We start from the raw sequence: 22,306 nt of genomic DNA, 5'->3' as shown, positions 1-22,306 counted from the left end.
TAACGCTCAAAGGGTGATTATCAGTTATGGAGGAGGAAGAAGAAGATTTCTTTGTCATAGACAATTGGAATTCATTTCAAAAACTGATTTCCTCCCGCTTTTCATCCAACTTACAGTCAAGACCATTCCATGGAAAGGGGGGAATGAATGTCTTTTTGTCCGTGTAAAAGCAGGTCATTTATATTAACTATAAATGACAGCATGTGCCTGTGCAGAGGAGCCAACGCCTGGAGATGACAACGCCGAAAATTAGAGATGACTCAGCAATTCCCATTGTGGAGAAAGGAGTGTGAGAAAAGGCTTAATAAGGTCATTTATCATGTGAAAGCGTTGGCTGTAAAGTTATTGAGAGAATGGTGCTGAGAAGTTATTGCAGGGCACTGCCTTAAATGCCTGACCACAGCATGCAACAAGGCCAGGTCAAAACTGCTCAAAACCTTGCATATGGCTGGAGTGTGTGGGTGTGCTATGGCCGACCAATGAACTTCAGAAAACTGGAATAATAGATGACAGAACATGGAACGTAAAGTTCTTAGTTTATTATTATTACTAGAAAGGAGCGCACGGATTAAATCACTTGGTTCGTATGCCTATGGTCAAGGTAAACTGTATTATCCCCATAATAGGGACATTCAGGTGGTCAAAGGTGCAAACATCAAAACACATCAAAACACATAAGGACATCAAAACATTGAAGCGCATAAGACATAAGAGTCTCAGATACATTATGCCACATATATGCCTCTGTCCAATGTACAATACACTAACATTCATACACCCTCCCTTTCTCTCTCTCTCTCTCTCTCTCACACACACACACCTGTCCAATAATACATTAACATTCATACGCCCTCCCTTTCTCTCTCTCTCACACACACACACACACACACACACACACACACACACACACACACACACACACACACACACACACACACACACACACACTCACACTCACACTCACACACACACACACACACACACACACACACACATACATTTCCATGGCCTGAACCCTATTGCACATTAAAAACAAAACAGAAAAGACTGACTTTTTGTGCTGTCCCGCTCAATTAGCAGTCTAATTGCAGATGGAACAAAGGACTTGCTAAACCGGGTGGTTCTGATCCTTGCAGTGCGTTGCCACGGAGGGACATTTGGAGATATACATGTAGCGCTGTTGCGCTCCAGGCCAAAAAGACGATCACTTTCTGACAAAAGGGTCTATTTAAATCAGGGCCACGCTAGCAGGTTAGCATCATCCCTCTGAGCCCTCCGAGCCTCTGTGTTCGAATCTGCAGGACTGGAAAAGTGTTAAGAATTATGTGAGCATCTTTGAATAAGTAACCTGCAAACAACTAGCATGAAATATGTTCGCAGAAGAAGCACGGCCACGTGTTCAGTAGAGATGATGCAACATAATGAGTGACTCTTTGCTGCAGGTGTGGTGGGACGTTCTAGCTGCTGTGTGAGGTAACTAGGAGGTGTTCCAGCTGCAGGTGTGGTGGGACGTTCTAGCTGCTGTGTGAGGTAACTAGGAGGTGTTCCAGCTGCAGCCTAACTGCGCCCAGACACTTATGAAGATAAAGTGCTCATCAGCAGGTCTGTTGGGTTTCCTAATTAAAAGAGCGCACTTGGCACACGCTGCCTATTTACACTGCAAGACAGCTTCACACCACGTACGCTGCAGGGACCAGGGAACACACATGCTTTAGTATATATATGAAGATGAGATGGGCTGGACAGGAAGGGGTTAAAGATAAGATGGGCTGGACAGGAAGTGGTTCAAGTCAAACTGTCGACGCGCACCTTGCACTTTCTGCATAATGATGTGGCACCTGGTTCAACACACATGCACATGCAACCACCAGCGTCACGCGTGTGCACGCATGCACGCACACACACACACACACACAACACACCTGTCGTGAAGTTCTGGGAAACCTACTGCAGGTGATGAGCTGAGAGCGCTACAGGCCTTAAATGAAAATCAATAGAAGCAGCCAATTTGTCTTTGTGCAAAGTGTGTTCAGGCAGCAGCTCACAGGAGAGCAGCGCTGCCAAGAAGATGTCAAGCTTTCACTGTGCGTACGGCAAGAGATGAGAGCCAAATAGAGACAATGAGAGAAAGATTGAGAATTAAGTGTGTGTGTGTGTGTGTGTGTGTGTGTGTGTGTGTGTGTGTGTGTGTGTGCGTGTGCGTGCGTGCGTGTGTGTGTGTGTGTGTGCGTGCGTGCGTGCGTGTGTGTGTGTGTGGAGGAAGGGGGGTCAGTTGACTGTTTATCACTGCAGCTCAGCTCGCTGGCTACTGAACAGTGTGGTGTCCATCTCTTTAATGGCCGACTACCTGTCTTCAGTGCTGGACAGCTGACAAAAGCTGTTGTCTGTTTGTCTCTGCACACAATGCACCTGCTCATGGTAAAACCCCCTCCTCATAAATCCCCAACTTTTTCCCCAACATAGACACTTGCTTTGCCACATAAGCAAAAAAAACTAAAATAAAAAAGCCTTTTACGATAGATCAGCCCACACTGTACGTGTAGACACAAATCAGCCATAGTGAACAGTAGAACAGCGCTTCTCAACTGGTCTAGGCTCACGACCCACATTCTTCCTAGTCATTAACTCGTGACCCAAATCTTTTAAACTGGTGATGCTAGCAAGCAAGCATGACATGTTTGGTAGCAATGGTTGCCTTTAGGCCTTCTCGTTTCAGAGGATACCAGTATCTTCACTCTGGCTTTAAAAGTGAGCCCACATACAGCCTCTGAAATACAGCAATGTTGCCCGCAGACACCGGCGTTCTCAAACAGTGGAACTTCTTTTTCTTCATACACACATCCGCGACCCACTCAAAACGCGACCCCCCCTTCCCGACCCACCAGTTGAGAACCAGTGCAGTAGAAGACAGTAGAAGGGAAGAATGGAGAGAACAGAAAGCGCATGTTACACCATAGAATGGAAATAACTCCCGAGGTTAAACAGTCTTAGTTGTGGTGGGTTGAGTCATAATAAAACACTTGAACTCACAATGGATGTTCTCCAGTGCTGCTCGGGCACAAAACAGGACATTGAGAAACTCAATATTTGGATAGGAAAGGCTTTCGAAACCAGGTTCCACAGAACACTAAAGACGTTGACTTTTGTCGTAACTCATTTGGACTCGATACGTCCATATCTCACGGAATAAAGACAGGTAAGCAAACAGCTGCAGAGTGTGCTGCTGCCTCGTGTGGCTCACCCAGGAGTGACTGCAGGGCTTTTGTGAGGAATGCTCAGGTCTCAGATTGGCTGTGACCTCCAAGTGGGCTGTCATTTCCTGCCCTCCACTCCCTCAGGCAGAAGTGGATGAATGGGGAGGGTGGGTCAGGGTTAAAATGGCAACTTGCAGTTTCTTGTTTGAAATGCGTCTAGAAGGTCTGCAACCTTATATTGTTGTTTCTTTGTGTCTCTGTGAAGGACCTGCCTCGCCCGACTTCATCTTCTCTCTGTCCTCGTTCCCTCCACCCTGTAGCTAGAGTAACCCATTTTTTAACCTCTCCACTTTCTCTTTGATCCGAGCGGGAGGGTCAGCTCCTCTTCAAGCATTCTTCACGTGGTTTGTATTGTAAATTGCATCCTCTTGTCTAGCCGCTAACATCCAAGTCTCAGTCTTGTCTTTATTCTCTCCTTGTTCTTCTTTTCTCTCTCTCTTACTCTTTTTCTTTTTTTGCCCCCCTTCACTCTATCTTGAATAGTTAGGCTAAAAAAAAAAGAAAGAAAGAAAAAAGTTTGTGTAGGTCTGACTGGAGTCATATATTGTATTTATACTGTTTATTATTTTGTGTCAGTGTGTTGGCACTGGAAAAATTGTTGTCTTTAAAATGTGTCTGAATAATCCCGTAAGGGATGGGCTGGGTGCAGCCGGACACGAAAATAAAATATTAATTCATTCATTCATTCATCCTCGTCTCCGTCAGCAGCTGTGTCATTTGCCCCTCTGTTCTTCCCTCCTTCCAAACCTCCATGCTATAAGCAATCAGCAGGAAAGGAGCTGCCAGCCAAACCAGGTGCCACTCAGCTCTCCTCCAGCAGACCTGCCAGCTCCACACATCAGCCACCATCCCTTTCAACCATCACCTCCTCCACTGCCAATCCACTACTGCCAGACGCAAGCTCCGATTAGCTGCCTGTGGGCCTTCTTAACAGCCATTTGAAGGACAGGGAGAAGCTCTCACTGCCAGCGGCCAGTTGCAGCAGTTGGCTGTATGCCTTGTCTTAAGGCTGCAGGTCAAGTCTAGAAGGTAAAATAATTGAGAAGAACTCACAGCTACGTTATATGACTACACGTTGGCACAGCGCTGCAGCTATAAAGCCTAATGAGGCGCACGTGTTAAGTGAACATTTTGGAATAGTTTCCAAGACTCCAAGAAACTAGAAGGGCACTCGGAGAGTGCGGACCTCCGACAATAAGGCCGCAGACCAGTTCTGCTGCGATGCAAATTGCACGAGTTGGATCCGGATCCGCGCCAGAATTTAATGGGTTCTTCCTTGGCCCACGCTACACCCGGCCTTCTACAAAGTGAAAATGAAAATCGGCCCAGTATTCCCCCCCCCCCCCCGTAATCCTGCTAACAGACAGACCAACGGTCAGACAAACAGCATCAAACATAACCTCCTCCTATCAACCTCCAATCAATTAAGACTGAACGTTGCACGTGTTTTTATTAATAATGGTAAATAAAAACAACTAAAACTCTAGGACCTAGATGTTGATATAATCTCATGTATAGACAGAACAGCAATCTACTGTACGAGAGGGGAGATAGCAGGAGATAGCAGATGACAGTGAGTTGATTGAACCATTTCATTTCAACAAGGTTGAGTTTGAATTAAATGACAAGATCTCACTTCACTTCGAGTGACTGCATGAAGAAGCTTTTCACCTAATAGCCCTTTCATAGTATTTTAGAGCAGCCGGGCCTTTTCAAAATACATTTCGGCTTTGAGCTTTGGGGACACTATTGTATTAAGGGCAGATTGAAGACTTGCTGAGCTATCAGAGTCAGAGTAAATTGAATGCACACCTGCTGTATCTGATCCGTTTACCCAGCCGACTAAAAAAGCCACGTGCACCGAGGAGCATTTTCAGACAGTCTGAGAGCCGGCAAATTTTGGAAGCATTGATAGCAGCAGCACACATCACGCAAAACACTCAGACTAGCAACGTGAGCTGACTAGCAACCATCACTGCAACAGAATGGATCAAGTGTGGAAGCACATTGGCTGTGCCGGATGTGCGTGTGTCGATGTATATTTAGATCTGGATTTGAGGTGTAAATGTTGGGTTTGGCAAAGTCAAACTTTGCACACTGTTGACGATCTAACGGATATATATATAGCTCGATGGTGCAACCTGCCTCAGCATTGACCTGTATGGGAATAGAGAGAGAGAGAGGAGGGAAACAGATGTTGGAAAGGCTCAGTGGAGGCAGAGAGGCTGTCAGAAACTTGTGCTACTGGGGGATTTCTATGATTTTCTGCTGCATCATATATAAGTGCAGCACATGGTCGTTGTTAGGCTGTGGTTGACATTTTACGAGATGGCATCACTTTGAGTCCACACCAGAAAGAAACTAAACAAAACATGATTTAAGTCCATTCCTTCTATGTCTGCGTTATGTTTCCTTTTCCTCTCCCTCTCGTTGCTCTTCTGCAGATGATGGGGCCGGACTGGGTCCAGAATTGTGATCACAATGTGAGCATGATCACTTCCAAATACACTTTTGAAGATGACAATTCCAACAATACTAATTTTTTGGGTGGGCCCCTGAATGCGTTCTGGCATCATCCAATCAAACGACTAACAGGAAAAAAAGAAAGAAAAAAAAGGTCCACTCCACTCTGAACCCACCATAGTCATCGCGGTGGGACCATTTTTGAGTAGCTATTCCTGTTTTGGGTAATCCCAGTGGAGAGGCAGGGGTATTACAGTGGAGAGGCAGGGGTATTACAGCGGAGAGGCAGGGCTATTGTTGCTGGGGGCAATTAAAATGCCACTCTCCCAGTGCCTACGAGAGGGCTGCAGGGGTTCAACATCACAGCTCAGCAGAGCCACAACCCCCCCCACACACACACACCTTCTCACTCCCCCTCTGTCTTGTTCTTTTCATGCTCTCTCTCTCTCTCTCTCTCCCCCTCTCTCTCACTATGTCTCTCTCCCTCCCTCACAGTATACTGTAAGTCTTGTTATTCAGACTACATACTAAGCAGACACTGTGCAGTTACGCTTTGGGCAACATTTGGCCTTGCTCTTCACCTCTCTCTCTCTCTCTCTCTCCACCTCTTCTCTCTGTTCCACCTCTTCTCTCTCTCCACCTCTTCTCTCTCTCCACCTCTTCTCTCTGATTGATTGATTGATTGACTTTATTTGGTGATAAAAACAGGACATAAGACAACATATCACCGAGGATAAAAACACAATAAAGCCCGAAGGCTTATTTCCATTGTGGTCCCCATGGAGACAAGACAGACAACGTAAATATGTGTAACAAAGAAGTGCAAGTGGGAGCATAATTTAAAACTAATACAACTCCATTAAAAGATAAATTACTAACTCAGTTTATAATTTACCAAAATAAAAAAATAAAAACTAGAACTAAACATATCAATCAATAAAATAAAAGACCAGCTATACCATAAATAAATAACCAATTCAAGAACTAAAAAAGACAGGATAAAACGGTTTAAAGTGCGGATGTTTGTAACCAATTTTTTAAGCCTTTTTTAAAAGTGCAGATAGACTCACTCAGTTTCAAGCACGAAGGTAACATGTTCCATTGAGTCGCTGCATTATATTTGAACGAGTTCCTCCCCATCAGGGTCCTAAATCTGATAGGGATGAAATCAGTAGAACTGCCTCTCGTAGAATACTGGTGACGCTCACTCACACAAGAAAAGTAGCTTTTAAGATACATAGGAACAAAATTCTTAACAATCTTAAAAGTGAACAGCAGCTTGATGTATATGTATATGTATATGTATATGTGTATCTCTCCACCTCTTCTCTCTCTCCACCTCTTCTCTCTGTTCCACCCCTTTGACTTCTTGCTCTTCAATTCCCCCATTACAGCACGGCCAAGCTTCACCCAGCTAGTGACATCAGTGTCAGGTAATGTGCAGAAGCAGCACCTGTCTCCATAATGATATGGTGCTCACAGCTCTCTCTCTCTCTCTCCTCTCTCTCTCTTTCTCACATCTCTCTCTCTCTCTCTCTCTCTCTCTCTCTCTCTCCTCTCTGTCTCTTTCTCACATCTCTCTCTCTTACTCTCTCTCTCTGTCTCTCTCTCTCCCTCTCTCTCTCTCTCTCTCTCTCTCTCTCTCTCTCTCTGTCTCTCTTCTATTGCAGAGCAGACCTGAGATGAATGTGCTGATACCACAGCAGCACTCCATATTCCCTGTTCTCATTCTGATGAAACTTGTGGTGAATATACGCAGCAGCCGTGGTCACTGCAGGGGTTGTTGTGTGTACGTGTGTTTTTCCTGAGTCTGCACATTTTCAGCACCCAGGAAACATCCATAGAACCAAATACTCCAGCTGGTTATGCTGCAGAAGAGTGTGTGTGTGTGTGTGTGTGTGTGTGTGTGTGTGTGTGTGTGTGTGTGTGTGTGTGTGTGTGTGTGTGTGTGTGTGTGTGTGTGTGTGTGTGTGTGTGTGTGTGTGTGTGTGTATGCATTTAAGAATGTATATCCATTAATCCACCCATAGGAGGCTTCCATATGACTCCCCATCGTAAAATAAAACCGTTTCACAAGTTCTCTCAAACCTTCCACACATCCTGTATCATCGATTGGACACAGACAGCTGCAGTGAAAAGCTGCCCTCTGATCCGCTGCACTTGGACCAACGCGTCAAATGAACCACAACGTTGCTCTGGTCTTCTCCAACAATGACGGCACTATGTGATCCGACATCACATCACGCCATCGACAGCCACTAACCGGAGAGAAGGGAGGGAGGACTGGCAGTCTGATGGACCCCTAAGCAGGACACTAATGAGAGAGAAGGCCCTTGGGGGTGACACTGGAGAGCCATACTGGAGCTGGAAGCCGAGCAGCGCGCACGAGCCTGAAGACGCTTTTGTGTTGGTGCCATCATTCGGCCATTTTGATCCATTCTACAAGGCGCCATGTCCTTGAAAGAGGCTTGTGTCATGTGAATGGGCTTTGGACTTGGAAGCAGACTAGAGACAGACGACGGGTCTGGAGAGCTGATCACAGTGACGCGTCCGGGGCCACCCTGTTAGACAAGAGCTAGTCCTCTCCCCCAGACTCAAATATTACGTTGAATCGCTGCGCTCCGCATACTACATAAATGAGTCTCTGTGCCAGTTCACAGCCACTGCTGGTTTTCGAAGGCGGGTTGAAATTGAACGAGTGACAGGTCGTAGCACCGATGAGAGAGCGGTTCGAAAAATGGGCTGCGCCTCCCGTGTGTCGTCGGATCGCAAAGTCGTTACTGATTGGAGAGGACTGAAGCCATCACTGGCCAAGTGAACGGTTCCCTCCCATAACCAGCCGGCTGAGAGGGAAAGTGTCCCAGACCCAGAGAGAGCTCTGACTGCAGCATGCAGTAACGTAGTGTATCAGCGTAAGAACTCTCATGGGTCTGGCGTCGAGACTAGACCAGAGGCTATAGGAATAAGACAAGACATTTGAAGTTTATAGGCTGCTCTTTGAGATGTTTCGGTTGGTGACGCTGGATCCTCCCAGCAGAAGCCTCAACACAAACAGCAGTGGTAATGATGGACCACGAGAGTGTTCACTGTGTGGATGAAGCCACAGCCTCATTTACTGCACAGCTGGAAGGCATGGAGTAAAATGTCTGCACTAGCTACAAGCTACAGTAGGGCTATAGCTGCCAGCCGGTCACCGGCTTGCAGGTGGTCAATTATCCTTGTGTCTGTCGTTCAAATAGTAAAGCAGACAGAACAGTCTGTGTTATCGTGTGATCGGTTGTGTCAGTGATGTTTTCAAGCGCAGGACTCGCCGGGTTCATTAGTGTAGCAGCCAGCGGCTACCTGGACTGCAGCAACAGCCCCTCGTTAGCAACAATAACATGCTAACAGACGCTCGTTACTCCAACAGAAGCTGAGAGGAGCAAAACAAAATGTTGGGTTGGGAGAGGAGCTGGTGACACTGGTGAGTTGCTCTCACCCCATAATGAAATCCTGGTGCACCCTTGAGCAAGGCACTTCATCCTTTGAGCTGCTCTTGTGCGTTTTGCTCAGTGGCCAAGAGTACAGTCTTATCAGCTGGCACAGATATGTGTGTCAGGGTTCATAGTGACATTATTATTTCAAATTCAAAGACTTTTTACAGCACAATTTTTTCTGTTGATAAGGACTCTGCACAAAAGCAAGAAACATTTCCCTAAACCTTACCACATTTCATTTCACAGGTTCACATGCTTTTAAGTTGCCTTTCCCAGAATGCATTGGTCTTTATATATATATATATATATATATATATTTATATATTTCTTTAATATTATGATTTAAATCATAATAGGCTAATTCTCTAGGTATTCCAGTACTTACATTTTGAAAAGTTCAATTCAAGGACTTTAAGGACCTTGTACCTTGATGTCTGCATGCTCGCATTGTGTACTGTGTGTGTGTGTGTGTGTGTGTGTGTGTGTGTGTGTGTGTGTGTGTGTGTGTGTGTGTGTGTGTCAGCCCCACCACTGGGTCTGGGTCTTACCTTTGTCCAGGGAGGAGTCTGGAGAGTTGAAGTCCATGAGGCTGCTGATTTCACTCTTGTAGCAAAGGTCAGTGGCTGGTGGCTTCTGCCCCCGGTGGAGAGGAGAGGGATCTGTGGGAGGAGCAAACAACAACAGAGTTCTTTGACCCAGCATACGGATGTGGAAATCACACAGAGCACAGAGGAATCTATCCGCTTTGGGGACGGGAAGAGAGATTGGAAATTCTATGAAATCTCATGACCAGGACAAAAAATCAGGGGATTTAGTCGAGTAGCCTGTGTGTTTCAACTACATTTCCCTAAAGGAAGATTAGCAAAGACAAAAGAGCAAAGCAATTGTGAATTTATTTTTCCCTGGCTGTGTTGCAATTAAAAAAGAAACTTGATAAACTAATTAGGCTCATATTCAAATTAAAGACTATGCAGTTTGACTCCAACTCTGATTACTTAGCATAATTATGTGGTCATAAAAAGGAGCACATTGGGGGGGAAGGCTGTGGATGATGTTTATTAAGCCTGAAGAGTCTACCTAAATATAAGCAGGACTGTGGAAATTATTCTTAATTTAAGTTTCTGTTGTGTTGCACATTAATCATTAAGATCACGACAAAGGTTTACAACCTCCACATCCTGAATTATCTAACAGCCAAGCACATTTTAAACTGTGAACAGTTGGTTCTATATAGCCTGGTGAAAACTGGGTGTGTTATTTAAATGTCTGTGAAGGAGCTCGTCAAGGACAGGCATGACATCTTTGAAGGAATGTCCAAGTACATTTGAAGCATTTTAAAAGGAAATATTCAAGCAACATAGAAAGTGATTTCTACAGTGTACTATATCAAGACGATGGAGATCGAAATTAAGACAAGGGAGATTAGTTAGATAGATAAGAATTTAATTAATCCCAGAGAAGAATTCAAATTGTTACAGCAGCATGGCATAAGACACCACACACATAGACAAAACATAGCACAAATCCAGGTACATAAAGAATAAAAAATAAAGAATACAAATGCAAAAATATATATGCAAATGTATCCTATTTGTGCATGTGTATGTATGCATGTATTCAAACAGAGAGAGAGAGCATGCATACACTCAAAATGCATATTTGTCTGTATATGAATGGTTTCCCTCCATACTGTATGCACATAAAACTACACTGCAGGTGGAATTCTAGATGTGTGCAGGCGATACAATGAGGTACACACCCCCCCCCCACACACACACACACACACACACCCACACACACACACACACACACCCACACACACACCTACACACCTACACACACACACACACACACACACACACACACACACACACACCAATCAATTCACTCCATCCCTCACACAGATGTGTTGAATTCTATCTCCCCCATCCAAAGATGACTAACTCCACAGTACTACCTCCTTGCCTGGTATGATTGGTATGATTGGTATGAATGTAAGACATGAATGGTATGATTGGTATGATTGGTATGAATGTTGACATGAATGATGATGGTGGTTCGGAGGGACCGTTGAGCGCCAATGTGTGGCTGCCACGCTTCTGAACCACCGGTACGAATGGTGTGAACGAATAATGATTCTGTGTAAGCGCTTTGAGCCTTGGAAAGGCGCTATATAAATCCAATCATTATTATTATTATTATTACAGTAACTTGCTATCCAGCTGTTTCTGGGTATAGTGATAGTGCCATAGTATGAACATACTCACACGCATGAAGCCATGCACACACATCTGCATAAAACACACCTGAGCATTTTTCTGCCCAGCGTGTGATTTGATTTCTCGTTGAGGTTCAGCGGCTCCTAATATGCGTTTGGTTCCCCACCAGTGAAGGCATATTGAATGCACTGCTCCCGCTCAATTCACATGAAAGTGTTTGCTAAAAGCACTGTGTCACTGCAGCGGCTACAGTCCACTCCTGCACCTGCACGCTCCCTCTTCCACACCACAGACACATGACGAGTTTTAGTGCACAGCAGAATAATGCATCTTTTGGGAAAAAGTGACACCTACTGTTACAAAAGTGTTTTAAGGAGAGTAGTCCCTGACAAGGGGGGGGGGGAATCATACTTTTACACTCCGAGTCTGAAAATAAATACTGAATGATAAACTCCATATGTAGCGTTTAAGTGCTGCGTATAGGCTAGAGATTAGATCTACTCACACACAGTACAATTCACATTCCAGCTAACTATAGTTTATATAGATATAATACCTCACTGCAACTTCACTCTCCAAGCTCTCCAAAATGATTTATAACACCTTTTTTTGGCACTTTTTAAGAATAGTCGTAGCTGACAAGAATACAATCACACTTTTACACGTATATACGGAAGATGAACGCTCCAACTTACTTCCTTGACAGCTAGATCCACATTTTTCTTCACGCCAATTCCCAATGGCTTCCTTGTTTTGCTCGGGAGTACAAAAAAACTTTAACTGGCGATTTTTTACATTTGTTGTCTGCGCAGCTCACCACACAACAGCTTTTAGCTATGTTTAATTCAAGGAAAATGACGCTGGTGTGTGGAAATGAACGGAGCTTTTTTTTTTTTTTTAGGTGTGGCCTATTTCATGCAGTGTCTCTATGAAGCCAGTGGTGAATTATTTGCAGTAATTGAGCCCAGATGTGTGGATGAAGAGCTGGAGGTCATTACAGCTGGATTAGCATCACGCTTGTCGAGATGGACTTTAGAAGGCTGCTAACGACAGCCTGGCTTGCTGGCCCACCTCTGCTGATCGGTAAGAGCGCGTGTGAAGGCTGGGTTTTTTTTTCAAATCATTATACGCAACACTTTGCCACCCCACGCCGTGCGAGCGTAGAATTTTTCAAACTCACTCAAAGTGCCGCCCCTGGCGTCAGGAACACAGTTGTCAGTGTTTTGAATGATGTGGAAATTCAGAGCGCATACCTATCTGCTACCTTGAAGTCGCTGCCTATACAGTCACACTGTAGTCTCATGGAGATGTGTTATCTCCCCGTGCGTCGTGCCCTTCACAGGCTCTCAATGGCACTTAGAAATGTATCCAAGGTGGATGAAAGGGAAAGGGATACAGTCAATGGATGCAAAGAAGGTAGAACATGAACATGATGGGGCTTGATGAGGATGGAGAGAAGATGTGAGTGGAAGGAGAAAGGATGGTGTGTGCTGTGGTCTGCGGAGTGAACTCAGGTTGTGTCGCGACTTTGTTCCCAAATGGCAGCGCAAGAGCTACTGTTTCAAATCAAATCAAATCGATATACATTTCATTTTCTTAGTGGCTGATGGGGGTGGAACTGCTCTTGGAAATCTTCTCACATCAGGTTCAGCTATATAGTCGCAAGTCCAGTTTTCTCTGGACACACCACTCGTTGGTTTATTGCAATTCTTGCATATTGCTTTTTAGTTTCGATTTTGACAATTCCTGTGAGAATATTTCCAACGAGGAACCATACAGCAAAATCACATTTATGTCAAAGAGAGTTTGGACCATTTAGAGTAACAAATGGTGACACAGTTGTATTTGACGGAAAGGGCTTTTGCTCGAGGAATGAATGCAATCAGCAAGCGAGAGATTCTGCAGGGAGCGCAATAAAAACCCCAAGTCATAGTAGATATGATATATCATTCAATAATATGAAAACCATAACATAAAACCAGCAGAGGGTCTGGGTGGTGTGGGGAGTTTTGCACTTGCGTCAACTTGCGTCAACAGCAGCCAGCTGAGTGAGAGTGTGAGGTGTCAGCTATGCCTCCGCCTTGCTTGAACGTGATTGGTGATTTTAAGAGTCAGCTGACATGGATCAGCTGATGGCATGCACGACTTCAGTGTTCTGTCTGAACTAATTTAATCCTCCATAAATAATTTTTAAAAATAATTAATAAATAATATTTGTGAAAATACGGCAAATCTATGATGTCTCAATTGGTGGTGGGGGGGCGGGGGACTCTTCTCTGTTGCAACCCCCTTTTGTGATTTAGGCCGACAAGACAGGTGTATTTTTTACATACAAGTCTTTCCTATAGTGCAGTTTGAAGACGACACATTTCCCTGCAAACAGGTACATGTATTTGGAGGAGATTGTGGAGGTTGCGGCACAAAGAATATAATGTAACTGTCAATGCAACAATGAATCAGGATCAGGTGCAGACCCTGTAGTGATGAAAAAACATGTTTCCCCCCAAAGGAGTTATCAAGGAGCTCGTTGTAGCATTTCCTGGGTCACTGGTCAGGCCTCTGAATCAATGTCCTTTTCAGCAGCACACTGAATATTTGGGTCTGCTAAGGTCCTATAGTGCCTCACATCCATCTAGTGGTCCATATCAACTCACTGAGGTCCAAAAACATAGCAGAGCAAGCAGATACTGTGTATAGATGATGGATACACAGTCAGAGAGACTGATTAGACAGATCAGACAGGTACTCTAGGTACTGTATGTATAATGTATGTGTAGGTAGGTAGGTAGATAATATTCTAGTACTCAGACTCAGACAAGTCCTAGGCTCATTTCCAGGACTCGTGACTCGACTTGGACTCGGAAGTTGGAGATGAGGACTCAGACTTTTTAATTGATAAAGACAGTTTTTTTTTTTTTTTGGGTCGTTTTTGTAGTTAATAAAGTCCCATGCGGACTTCTGCGCTGGTGGCACATGCACACGCACACCCGACCAATCAAGCATCAGATGGAAGCGCTCACTGGTGTCAGTGGTGTGTGACGTTTCATGGGATTATTTGACATGTTTCTCCCCTTTTTCCTGTGTGCGTGAACGTCCAACCAGTTATGTTCTCAATATCTATTGAGAAGGACGATGGAGTTAACAGACAAAATGATTGTGTGTACATTTGATTGGCCGTGTCTCTGCTTGATTCGCTGTTTAATACTGTTAACATTAATGGTAAATAGGAAGTGATAAGCCACATAATAGATATACCTGATTATGTGCATTTATTCTTATTACATTAGGTAATACTGCAAGCAGCATGTCTGTTTTGCAGCTGTGTCATTGTGTTTCTGTTGATGGAGATCGTGGTCTATTTTGTAACATGAGCTGTTAATTGCAGTAGCTTCTCCTCTCGTGTTACTGCTCAGTTGAATGTAACTCAGCCATGGTCTTTGGTGTTGGTAGTAGGCCTACTGATATTAATGAGTGTTAGTATGCCTACTATATGATTTATGATTTTATTAGTATCCCCATTACCTGATGCAGAACATCGGCTACTCTTCCTGGACAGACAAAACAATCAAATGAAAAGTATAACAATATTCTTTCCCTCAAACATATGCCTAATGTATTCCACTTTTAACACATTGAGTGCCACAGCGCTTCAGTAAAATTGTCTGGAGCCTGTGCCAGATTCACTTCCATTCAGTTGAAAACAGCTATAGAATTTTTTCTATTATGGCTATATTGAGAGGGCTGGACTCTAATGAAACATTGAACACTCCTGCTTCTTCCAAAGAAGAAATTTTGTTTCTAGACAGTTCCATTATGAAATGACAGCCTCTGTAAGAAGTGCACTTTCAAGGGTTTTCTGCCGTTTTTTTTTACTTTTCAAGATATAGTGACTTTTATGAATACTTTTTGCACTCTAATTTCGAGCACATTCACTGACTCTGGCTGGTGTTTTCTGATGTAGTGGCGTGGTGTGGTTTCTGTGCAGGCTGCTCCCCCCACCCCTCCCCCCCCCCCCCCCTCCTCCACCCCCGAGCTGCGGGCTCCTCCCCACACGCACAGAGACTCCGTTTTTGCCCCGGACAGATCCCAGCGCGCAACAAGGAAGTGCCAAACGCGACTGAACGAAAAGGGCTTGGCCGTTCGGCTTCGGGTGCTGGCTTTCTGGCAGGGAATCATGTGGAGAAACAGATAGATAGAAGATAGATATAAGCAGAAGAGCTCAGTTGTGGGCACGGATGCAGCCGAGCCAACTGTCTGCTCCGCTGCAGACAGAGCAATCAATACGGCTCTGGCTGAAGCATGCATCGGTTTCCACTTTGATCACGTCTTTCCCTGCTGTCTCCTGTACAAAGTAAAGGATCTGAGGTGGGTGGCGCAGCTCCCGTGACGATGTTTAAGGTGGCGCCGTTTGATCCCTTGAAGGGATTCATGCTCACTGGCTAGGTACGACCTTAAACAGCAGAATTATGGAATAATATGAATTATGATTTTAGGACGTCCACAGACGTCCTTGGCACTCCTCGTTACATTTTTTTAGGACGTCCAGAGACGTCCTTGGCACTCAATGTGTTAATAGGCCCTAATAAGTTGGCATCATATTGATAGCTATATTAATACCGTGGCATTATTCCATTTTGTGCAGCAGGCTCACGCTCATGTTCAGTAACTCCGGACTCAGAATCTTCTTTGGACTTGGACTCGAACACTGGAGACTCGAGACTCGACTTGGACTTGAGATATAGGGACTTGACTACAACACTCCTAGTAGGTAGGTAGGTAGGTAGGTAGATACAGTAGCTAGCTAGGTAGATACAGTAGTTAGCTAGCTAGATAGATAGATATATAGATAGATATATACTGTAGATAGATAGATAGATAGATAGATAGATAGATAGATACAATAGATAGATAGATAGTTAGAAATATAGATACAATAGATAGATAGATAGATAGTTAGATAGATAGATAGATAGATAGATAGATAGATACAATAGATAGATAGCTAGATAGATAGATACAATAGATAGATAGATAGTTAGATAGATACAATAGATAGATAGATAGATAGATAGATAGATACAATAGATAGATAGATAGATACAATAGATAGATAGATAGATAGATAGATAATTTAGATAGATAGATAGATAGATACAATAGATAGATATAGATAGTAAGATAGATGGATAGATAGATAGATAGATAGATAGATAGATACAATAGATAGATAGATAGATAGATAGATAGATAGATAAAAAGAAGTGTAGAAGCAATCAATCTCCCTTGGTGCTCGGCTCCCTAACTCTATCTGCCACGCTGCACCTTGAAAGAAGGATGAGAGACCTTCCTGAAGCCTGTGCTTAAGCCTGCTGTGTATATCATGTTTGCTGTGATTTATTAAGCCTTTGAGATGACACAATTGTCTTTCCTCTCCTCCTCTCCCACTTTTCTTTGCTCATTTCCCTCACAGGGGAGCAGGCGTATTAACCGCTGCTCGCCTATTATCTCCCTGTGAGCGTGGGTATCTGCCACCTGCAGTTAAGGAAGATAAGTCATTCCACAGCTTGGGCACGAGGGGGTCTTTATGCATTCACACACCACAAATGATGCATACAAATGATGCATACATTATAGATGGTGATTCACACAAAAGGCAGAAGTGGAGAGACACAGAGCTGGAGTTGTTTAGTTTGGGGTGTGGACAGTGTTGAGGAAACATCATCCATCTTTTAACTACCCGTTTAATTGAAATACCCAAGAACCTCAATTACCATAAATCACCTGAGCTTCAGTTATCTTAGAACTCTATTTTTAGCAGGCAAAGAAAGCGCAATCTTGTGGGAAACGATCCGACCACTCGCACGTTTATCCTTATCGTTGCTTCACATTAAAGTGTCCTTTGGTATCTGTCTGATGGAAGACTTTATATGTAAGGGATGATCAACGTCTACGTGTGCGTTATATGATTTTAATGCACGACGTGGAGGCAAATGAGGTTGGGAGTTGATGATCCCGCTTATACCGTGGTCATTTGCCAACAATATCAAATAAAAGCATTTGTGAATTTTTGGTGCAAGTTTAGCGATCGAAATCGTACGTTTCTCACAAGCCATAACTCTGTTTACCTCGCAACACTTGGGAAACCGACTAATACCTGGAACAAGCGTTACCCATCCTGTCAGTTTCTCATGCAATGGTTGTTTGCTGTTCCAGTAATCAGGACGAACGTTGGATACGAGCCGGTGTGGTGCAGGAAGCTAGTCCGCTCAGCTCATAATCGAAGCTGCCTGTAGCGAGCTGAATAACATTAGCTGTGCTGTTTGATTAAACAGCTGTGCAGGTTGGGGAGCGGATGAATTGTGATTAGACTTGACCAAAACCGTGATTTGAACCAGGCTGTAAACATAATTAATCCTGTTGTAAAGACGGGCATTTTAACATGGCGGTGAATGGGGAACGACTCCCTTTTGGAGCCAGCCTCAAGGAACTACAGCTTTTCAATATCACTTCCTCTTGTCAAACCTCGAGCTTTGCCGCCTGGTGCAAAAGTAATGAGAATTCTGACTGACTTTAGTTAACTTGGCAGCAATACATTTTTATTCAAAATGATAGTCTGAAAAGCATAGCCGTAGCCTACTTCTGATTTTTTAATATGAAGTGAATTATTCAAGGACAATTTATTATCTTACCTGGTGATTAAATTAAGTAGCGGTAAATGTCAGGGTATTTCACAGTGTTGGATCATTTATCCAGCTTTATTGGAGGAATAAAATAGGAAGAAATTGATGGAGGCCAATTAAGTTGATTTTGTCAGTGTAGCTTTCCCTCTCTGTTGGGGGCAGTGCGCTGTAGTTTCCACGAGAAAGCAATGTACTGCAGCAGAAGCAATTTGAAAAAATGCTAATGACAATTTATCACTTTACGGCTTGGTTCCATTTTCCTCGCCATCAAACTCATATTTCCTCCATTCACTTGATCAATAATGAGTGCTTTAACCAGCCGAGCACACAACTGAGGGAAAAGGTAATTTTGCTGTGATGAAATAGAAATGATTTGGCCCGGTGACAAAAACGACTTTGGTACCCCCCCCATGTGGCTTTGTAATCATGTAATTTAACAAATCACCGTATTCTTGCCAAACAGGGCCTACTTGGACTGTTTTTTTAAACGGAGCATTACTGTCTTTCCACTGATAACAACAAGCTTGCTAAGAATACAATCTCTTGACGTAACATGCGTAACATGTAACATGTAACATGCCATGAGTGCAAAGCATACAGTATCAAGCATACTGTAAGTCTATATTGTAAGAACATTGAAAATGAAAATGCATGTATGTGTGTGATGGTTGTAACAACACAAAGCATTAGACTTTTGTTGCTGGAGTGGCAAATCTATCAATCAATCAATCAATCAATCAATCAATCAATCTATCTATCTATCTGCCCTTACATAAAAACCACATGAACTTCACATGTGCAAAATCACATGTGATCACATGTTATCACATGTGCAAAATGACATGTCATCGCATGTGATCACATGGGATTTCGCACATGTGCAATTTCACATGAAAACATGTTCAATTTCACATGTGAAAACATGTGGACACATGTGGTGAAACATGTGGACACATGTGAACCTCATGTGTTTTTTATGTAAGGGTGTCTGTCTGTCTGTCTGTCTGCAAAAATGTCAGGCACAATCTGGGTTACCATAAAAGTTATGAATCATCTCTCTACCAAACATAACAGAAGTGAAAGTTGAAAGTTCAACTCTGCTCTTTTCCAGTGTTCAGCAGAGGACCAGAGGACCATCCTCTCACCTGCTGCACCTTCTGTTGAAAGCATGTTTTGCTGAGTCATGTGGCAGGCTGATGCTAACCTTTACTGTTGCAGCAAAACTACAATAACGGACATTCGGCCCTTTTCAACACGCCCCCCCCCTCCTGTTGTTCCTCTTCGCGGGAGACGAAACAGAACCCTTGCAGGGAGAGCTCTTGCTATTCTCTCAAAATAGAGGCAGAACCCGCAGGCCCACTGAGTTCAAACTAAGAGACTTCACTGTCTCTTCCTTTTTGAGCAGATCCCCCGGGTCTGCCTCGTGGTCTGCCTCGTGGTCTGCCTCGTGGTCTGCCTCGTGGTCTGCCTCGTGGTCTGCCTCGTGGTCTGCCTCGTGGGGATCCAAATATTTAGCACTCTGTCAAAGGATAATCCGTCAAACCGAGGGAAAATATCCAGACACAAAAAGGCTCCAGGCAGCGGTACTCTGCCACATTGAGATTGTTGTTATTATTGCTATTCCTGTGATTGTGGTTGAGTCTCTTTGTACATGTGTGTTGACTGCCAACAGGCTGTCTTGCCAACCAGCGCTCCATTTTACTCCAATTAGCGCGCAGGCGGGAGACATCAGCATCTATTCACGTCGGCCTATATATATATATATATATATATATATATATGCATTCATTCCTACAGGCTGACATTATGCGCCACCATGTATCCCCCCCCCTGTAATCATCACACTAACAGCGCTGTGATGATTGGAATGGCTGTTCTATCCAAACAAATGAGCGGTTATGGTGTTGAACCGTCACGATGCACAAACACACACAACACACATCTCTCTCTGAAAGGGTTCCACAAGTCCTGCTGCCATTCACACTCCCTGTGAAGGCTCGTTTGTTCTCCCTGTACGTATGGAAATAAATATGTCCGTTTCAAATGATGTAACCCGTCAGTGCCCATACCTCCGTGCGTCCTTTACGTTGGCATGGATGTTAAGCAGCACTATTAAAAAAGCTTTGAGAAAACGGAAAAACGAAAAAGAAAAAATACAGACGGAATGGACGCAGGGTTTGGACAGAAGGCACCGTCCATAGCTGTACTTAACATAATTGCACCGTTACTCTCCACGGACTAGTCAAACCAGGCATAATATGAACAGATTACCAGAACACCTTGTTAACTTCATGTTGCAGAAAGTTCACTCCCTTCCACTATTAAACTGTAGCGTGACTTAAAGAGGCCATTTACACCTGGCGTTAACATGCGTTTTCTGTGAACAGATTGCAATCAGATGTGTTTTATCACTTGAAAGTACAGGTGTAAACACCCCCAAAAACGCATTGAAGAAGGATTGCAATCTGATCGGCCAAACCACCTCCGGAGGTGGTCAGGGATGCATTGTGTACACATTGAACACAAGTGTAAATGCAATGTGTCCTCTCAATCTGGATACAGCAACTTTATGCGGATTGAGAGGACAACCATTTCTGCAATCTGATTGCAATCAGATTGCAATCAGATTACAGAAAACGCATGTTAACGCCAGGTGTAAATGGCCTCCCTGAGTCTGAGTCTGAAGTGGGTTCGGCAGTCACAGCTGCAGTGAGCTCGACTCTATGCTTATCATATAAAGTGCCATGGTACTGCTCCTCCAGCTGAGTGTCCCACCTGTCCTAAAGGGAAGATCGAGAAGAATGACTAGTCGTCACGGTCAGATGGTTCACTCCGTCCATCCCTGTCAGCAGCCTTCTCCCTTGGGTCCTCTCTTCTTCTTTAGCTGACTGACTGCACCACTCCTCCTTTTCTACACTCTCTCTCTCGCTCTCTCGCTCTCTCTCTCTCTCTCTCTATCTATCTCTGCGTTTAATGGGGCTCCTGGAGGCGGGGCAAAGTTATCAGTTGGCAGCGTGCAGGAAGAGACGCCGGCTGGAACAAAAGAAGGCCTAACGAGAAGAGGAAGTGATTCAGAGCTGAACAGTGGAACCTTCAGCACAGCGGCCGTGTTCCTCGGCTCAGGCTGCAATCTGGAGATAGGCACTGCCTCTCCACCTTCCGCGCGTCTGCCACTCGCCTTTAATTGCGTTGACATTCAGCGGTGCCGAGGCTGCCGGACTTCTGATAAAGCCTGCGCGCACGCACGCACGCATGCACACACACACATGCACGCACGCACACACACACACGCGCGCGCGCACACAAGCACGCACGCACGCACACACACACATGCACACATGCACGCACGCACACGCGCGCGCGCGCACACACACACATGCACGCACGTACGCACACAGACACACACACACACACACAGCAACACCAGCTGATAAAGCCCGGCGCATTCGTGCATTCCTCCCCGGCAACACGGACAGCCAGGCCTTCGCCCCCCTGCAGCACCTGCCTCAGGACCCCAATTCAAGGTGCCCTATAAATACCCTGCGGATAAATGGAACTAATGGAGCAGGGGGTGTGATTGCGAGCAGCGAGTGGTTAGCGGCGTTCAGCCGCCGCCCACGCTAACCATCCCCTTTCTCAAGACCACTGCTTGTCAATTCATATTGTAATGAAAAGCTTCCGAAGGTGGTGGGCGAGCCGTTCAAAGGAAGTGTGGAGGTTGGGGATGTTATTAAAGCGAGTGTGGAGGTTGGGGATGTTATTAGCTGGTGTAAGGAAGGACTCAGGAGAAAATGAGAGACTAAAGTGAGGAGAAGCAGCAGTGTTTTGTTCACGCGTGAATGTCATGTTCACAGTTGCCATCAGAGGGATGAACGTGTCATCACCCGTGTGTGCACAGTGGGAAATGGCTCATTTTCTCAGCCCCATGGTATACTAGAAACCTGTACATGTATGTACAACCTTAACATGAATACTGGGGGGAAACTGAGGAGAGCTATTCACCTTATTCTTTGCCCACACATGGACGCTTCCACATTACGTCATTTCGTAATAGTATTTCCGTTTTAGACTTGCCAAAAACCCTGCAGGCAATATGGCCGCCCACACTCCCCTCCTAAACTGGCAGAATAAACTAACATATCTTGGCCAATAAGTATGTAACATACAAAATAAAACAACCCGTAATATCTTAATTTTATGTAGAATGCAGAGGA

General features: G+C 44.4%; 1 protein-coding gene across 1 annotated transcript in view; it reads right to left on the bottom strand.

Annotated features, from left to right (window-relative positions):
• Window positions 1-22,306, bottom strand: part of kazna (kazrin, periplakin interacting protein a) — a 158,698-nt gene that overhangs the window by 52,149 nt on the left and 84,243 nt on the right. Inside the window, exon 2 of the mRNA XM_083641896.1 lies at window positions 9,742-9,852. Within this exon, the coding sequence (XP_083498022.1) occupies window positions 9,742-9,852 (111 nt within the window). The remainder of the gene's footprint in view (window positions 1-9,741; window positions 9,853-22,306) is intronic.

This window comes from Poromitra crassiceps (genome assembly GCF_964638095.1).
Source record: "Poromitra crassiceps genome assembly, chromosome: 8".
NCBI lineage: Eukaryota > Metazoa > Chordata > Actinopteri > Beryciformes > Melamphaidae > Poromitra > Poromitra crassiceps.
Note: the sequence above shows the minus strand (reverse complement) of the source record. Positions and strands in the feature narration are given on the sequence as shown.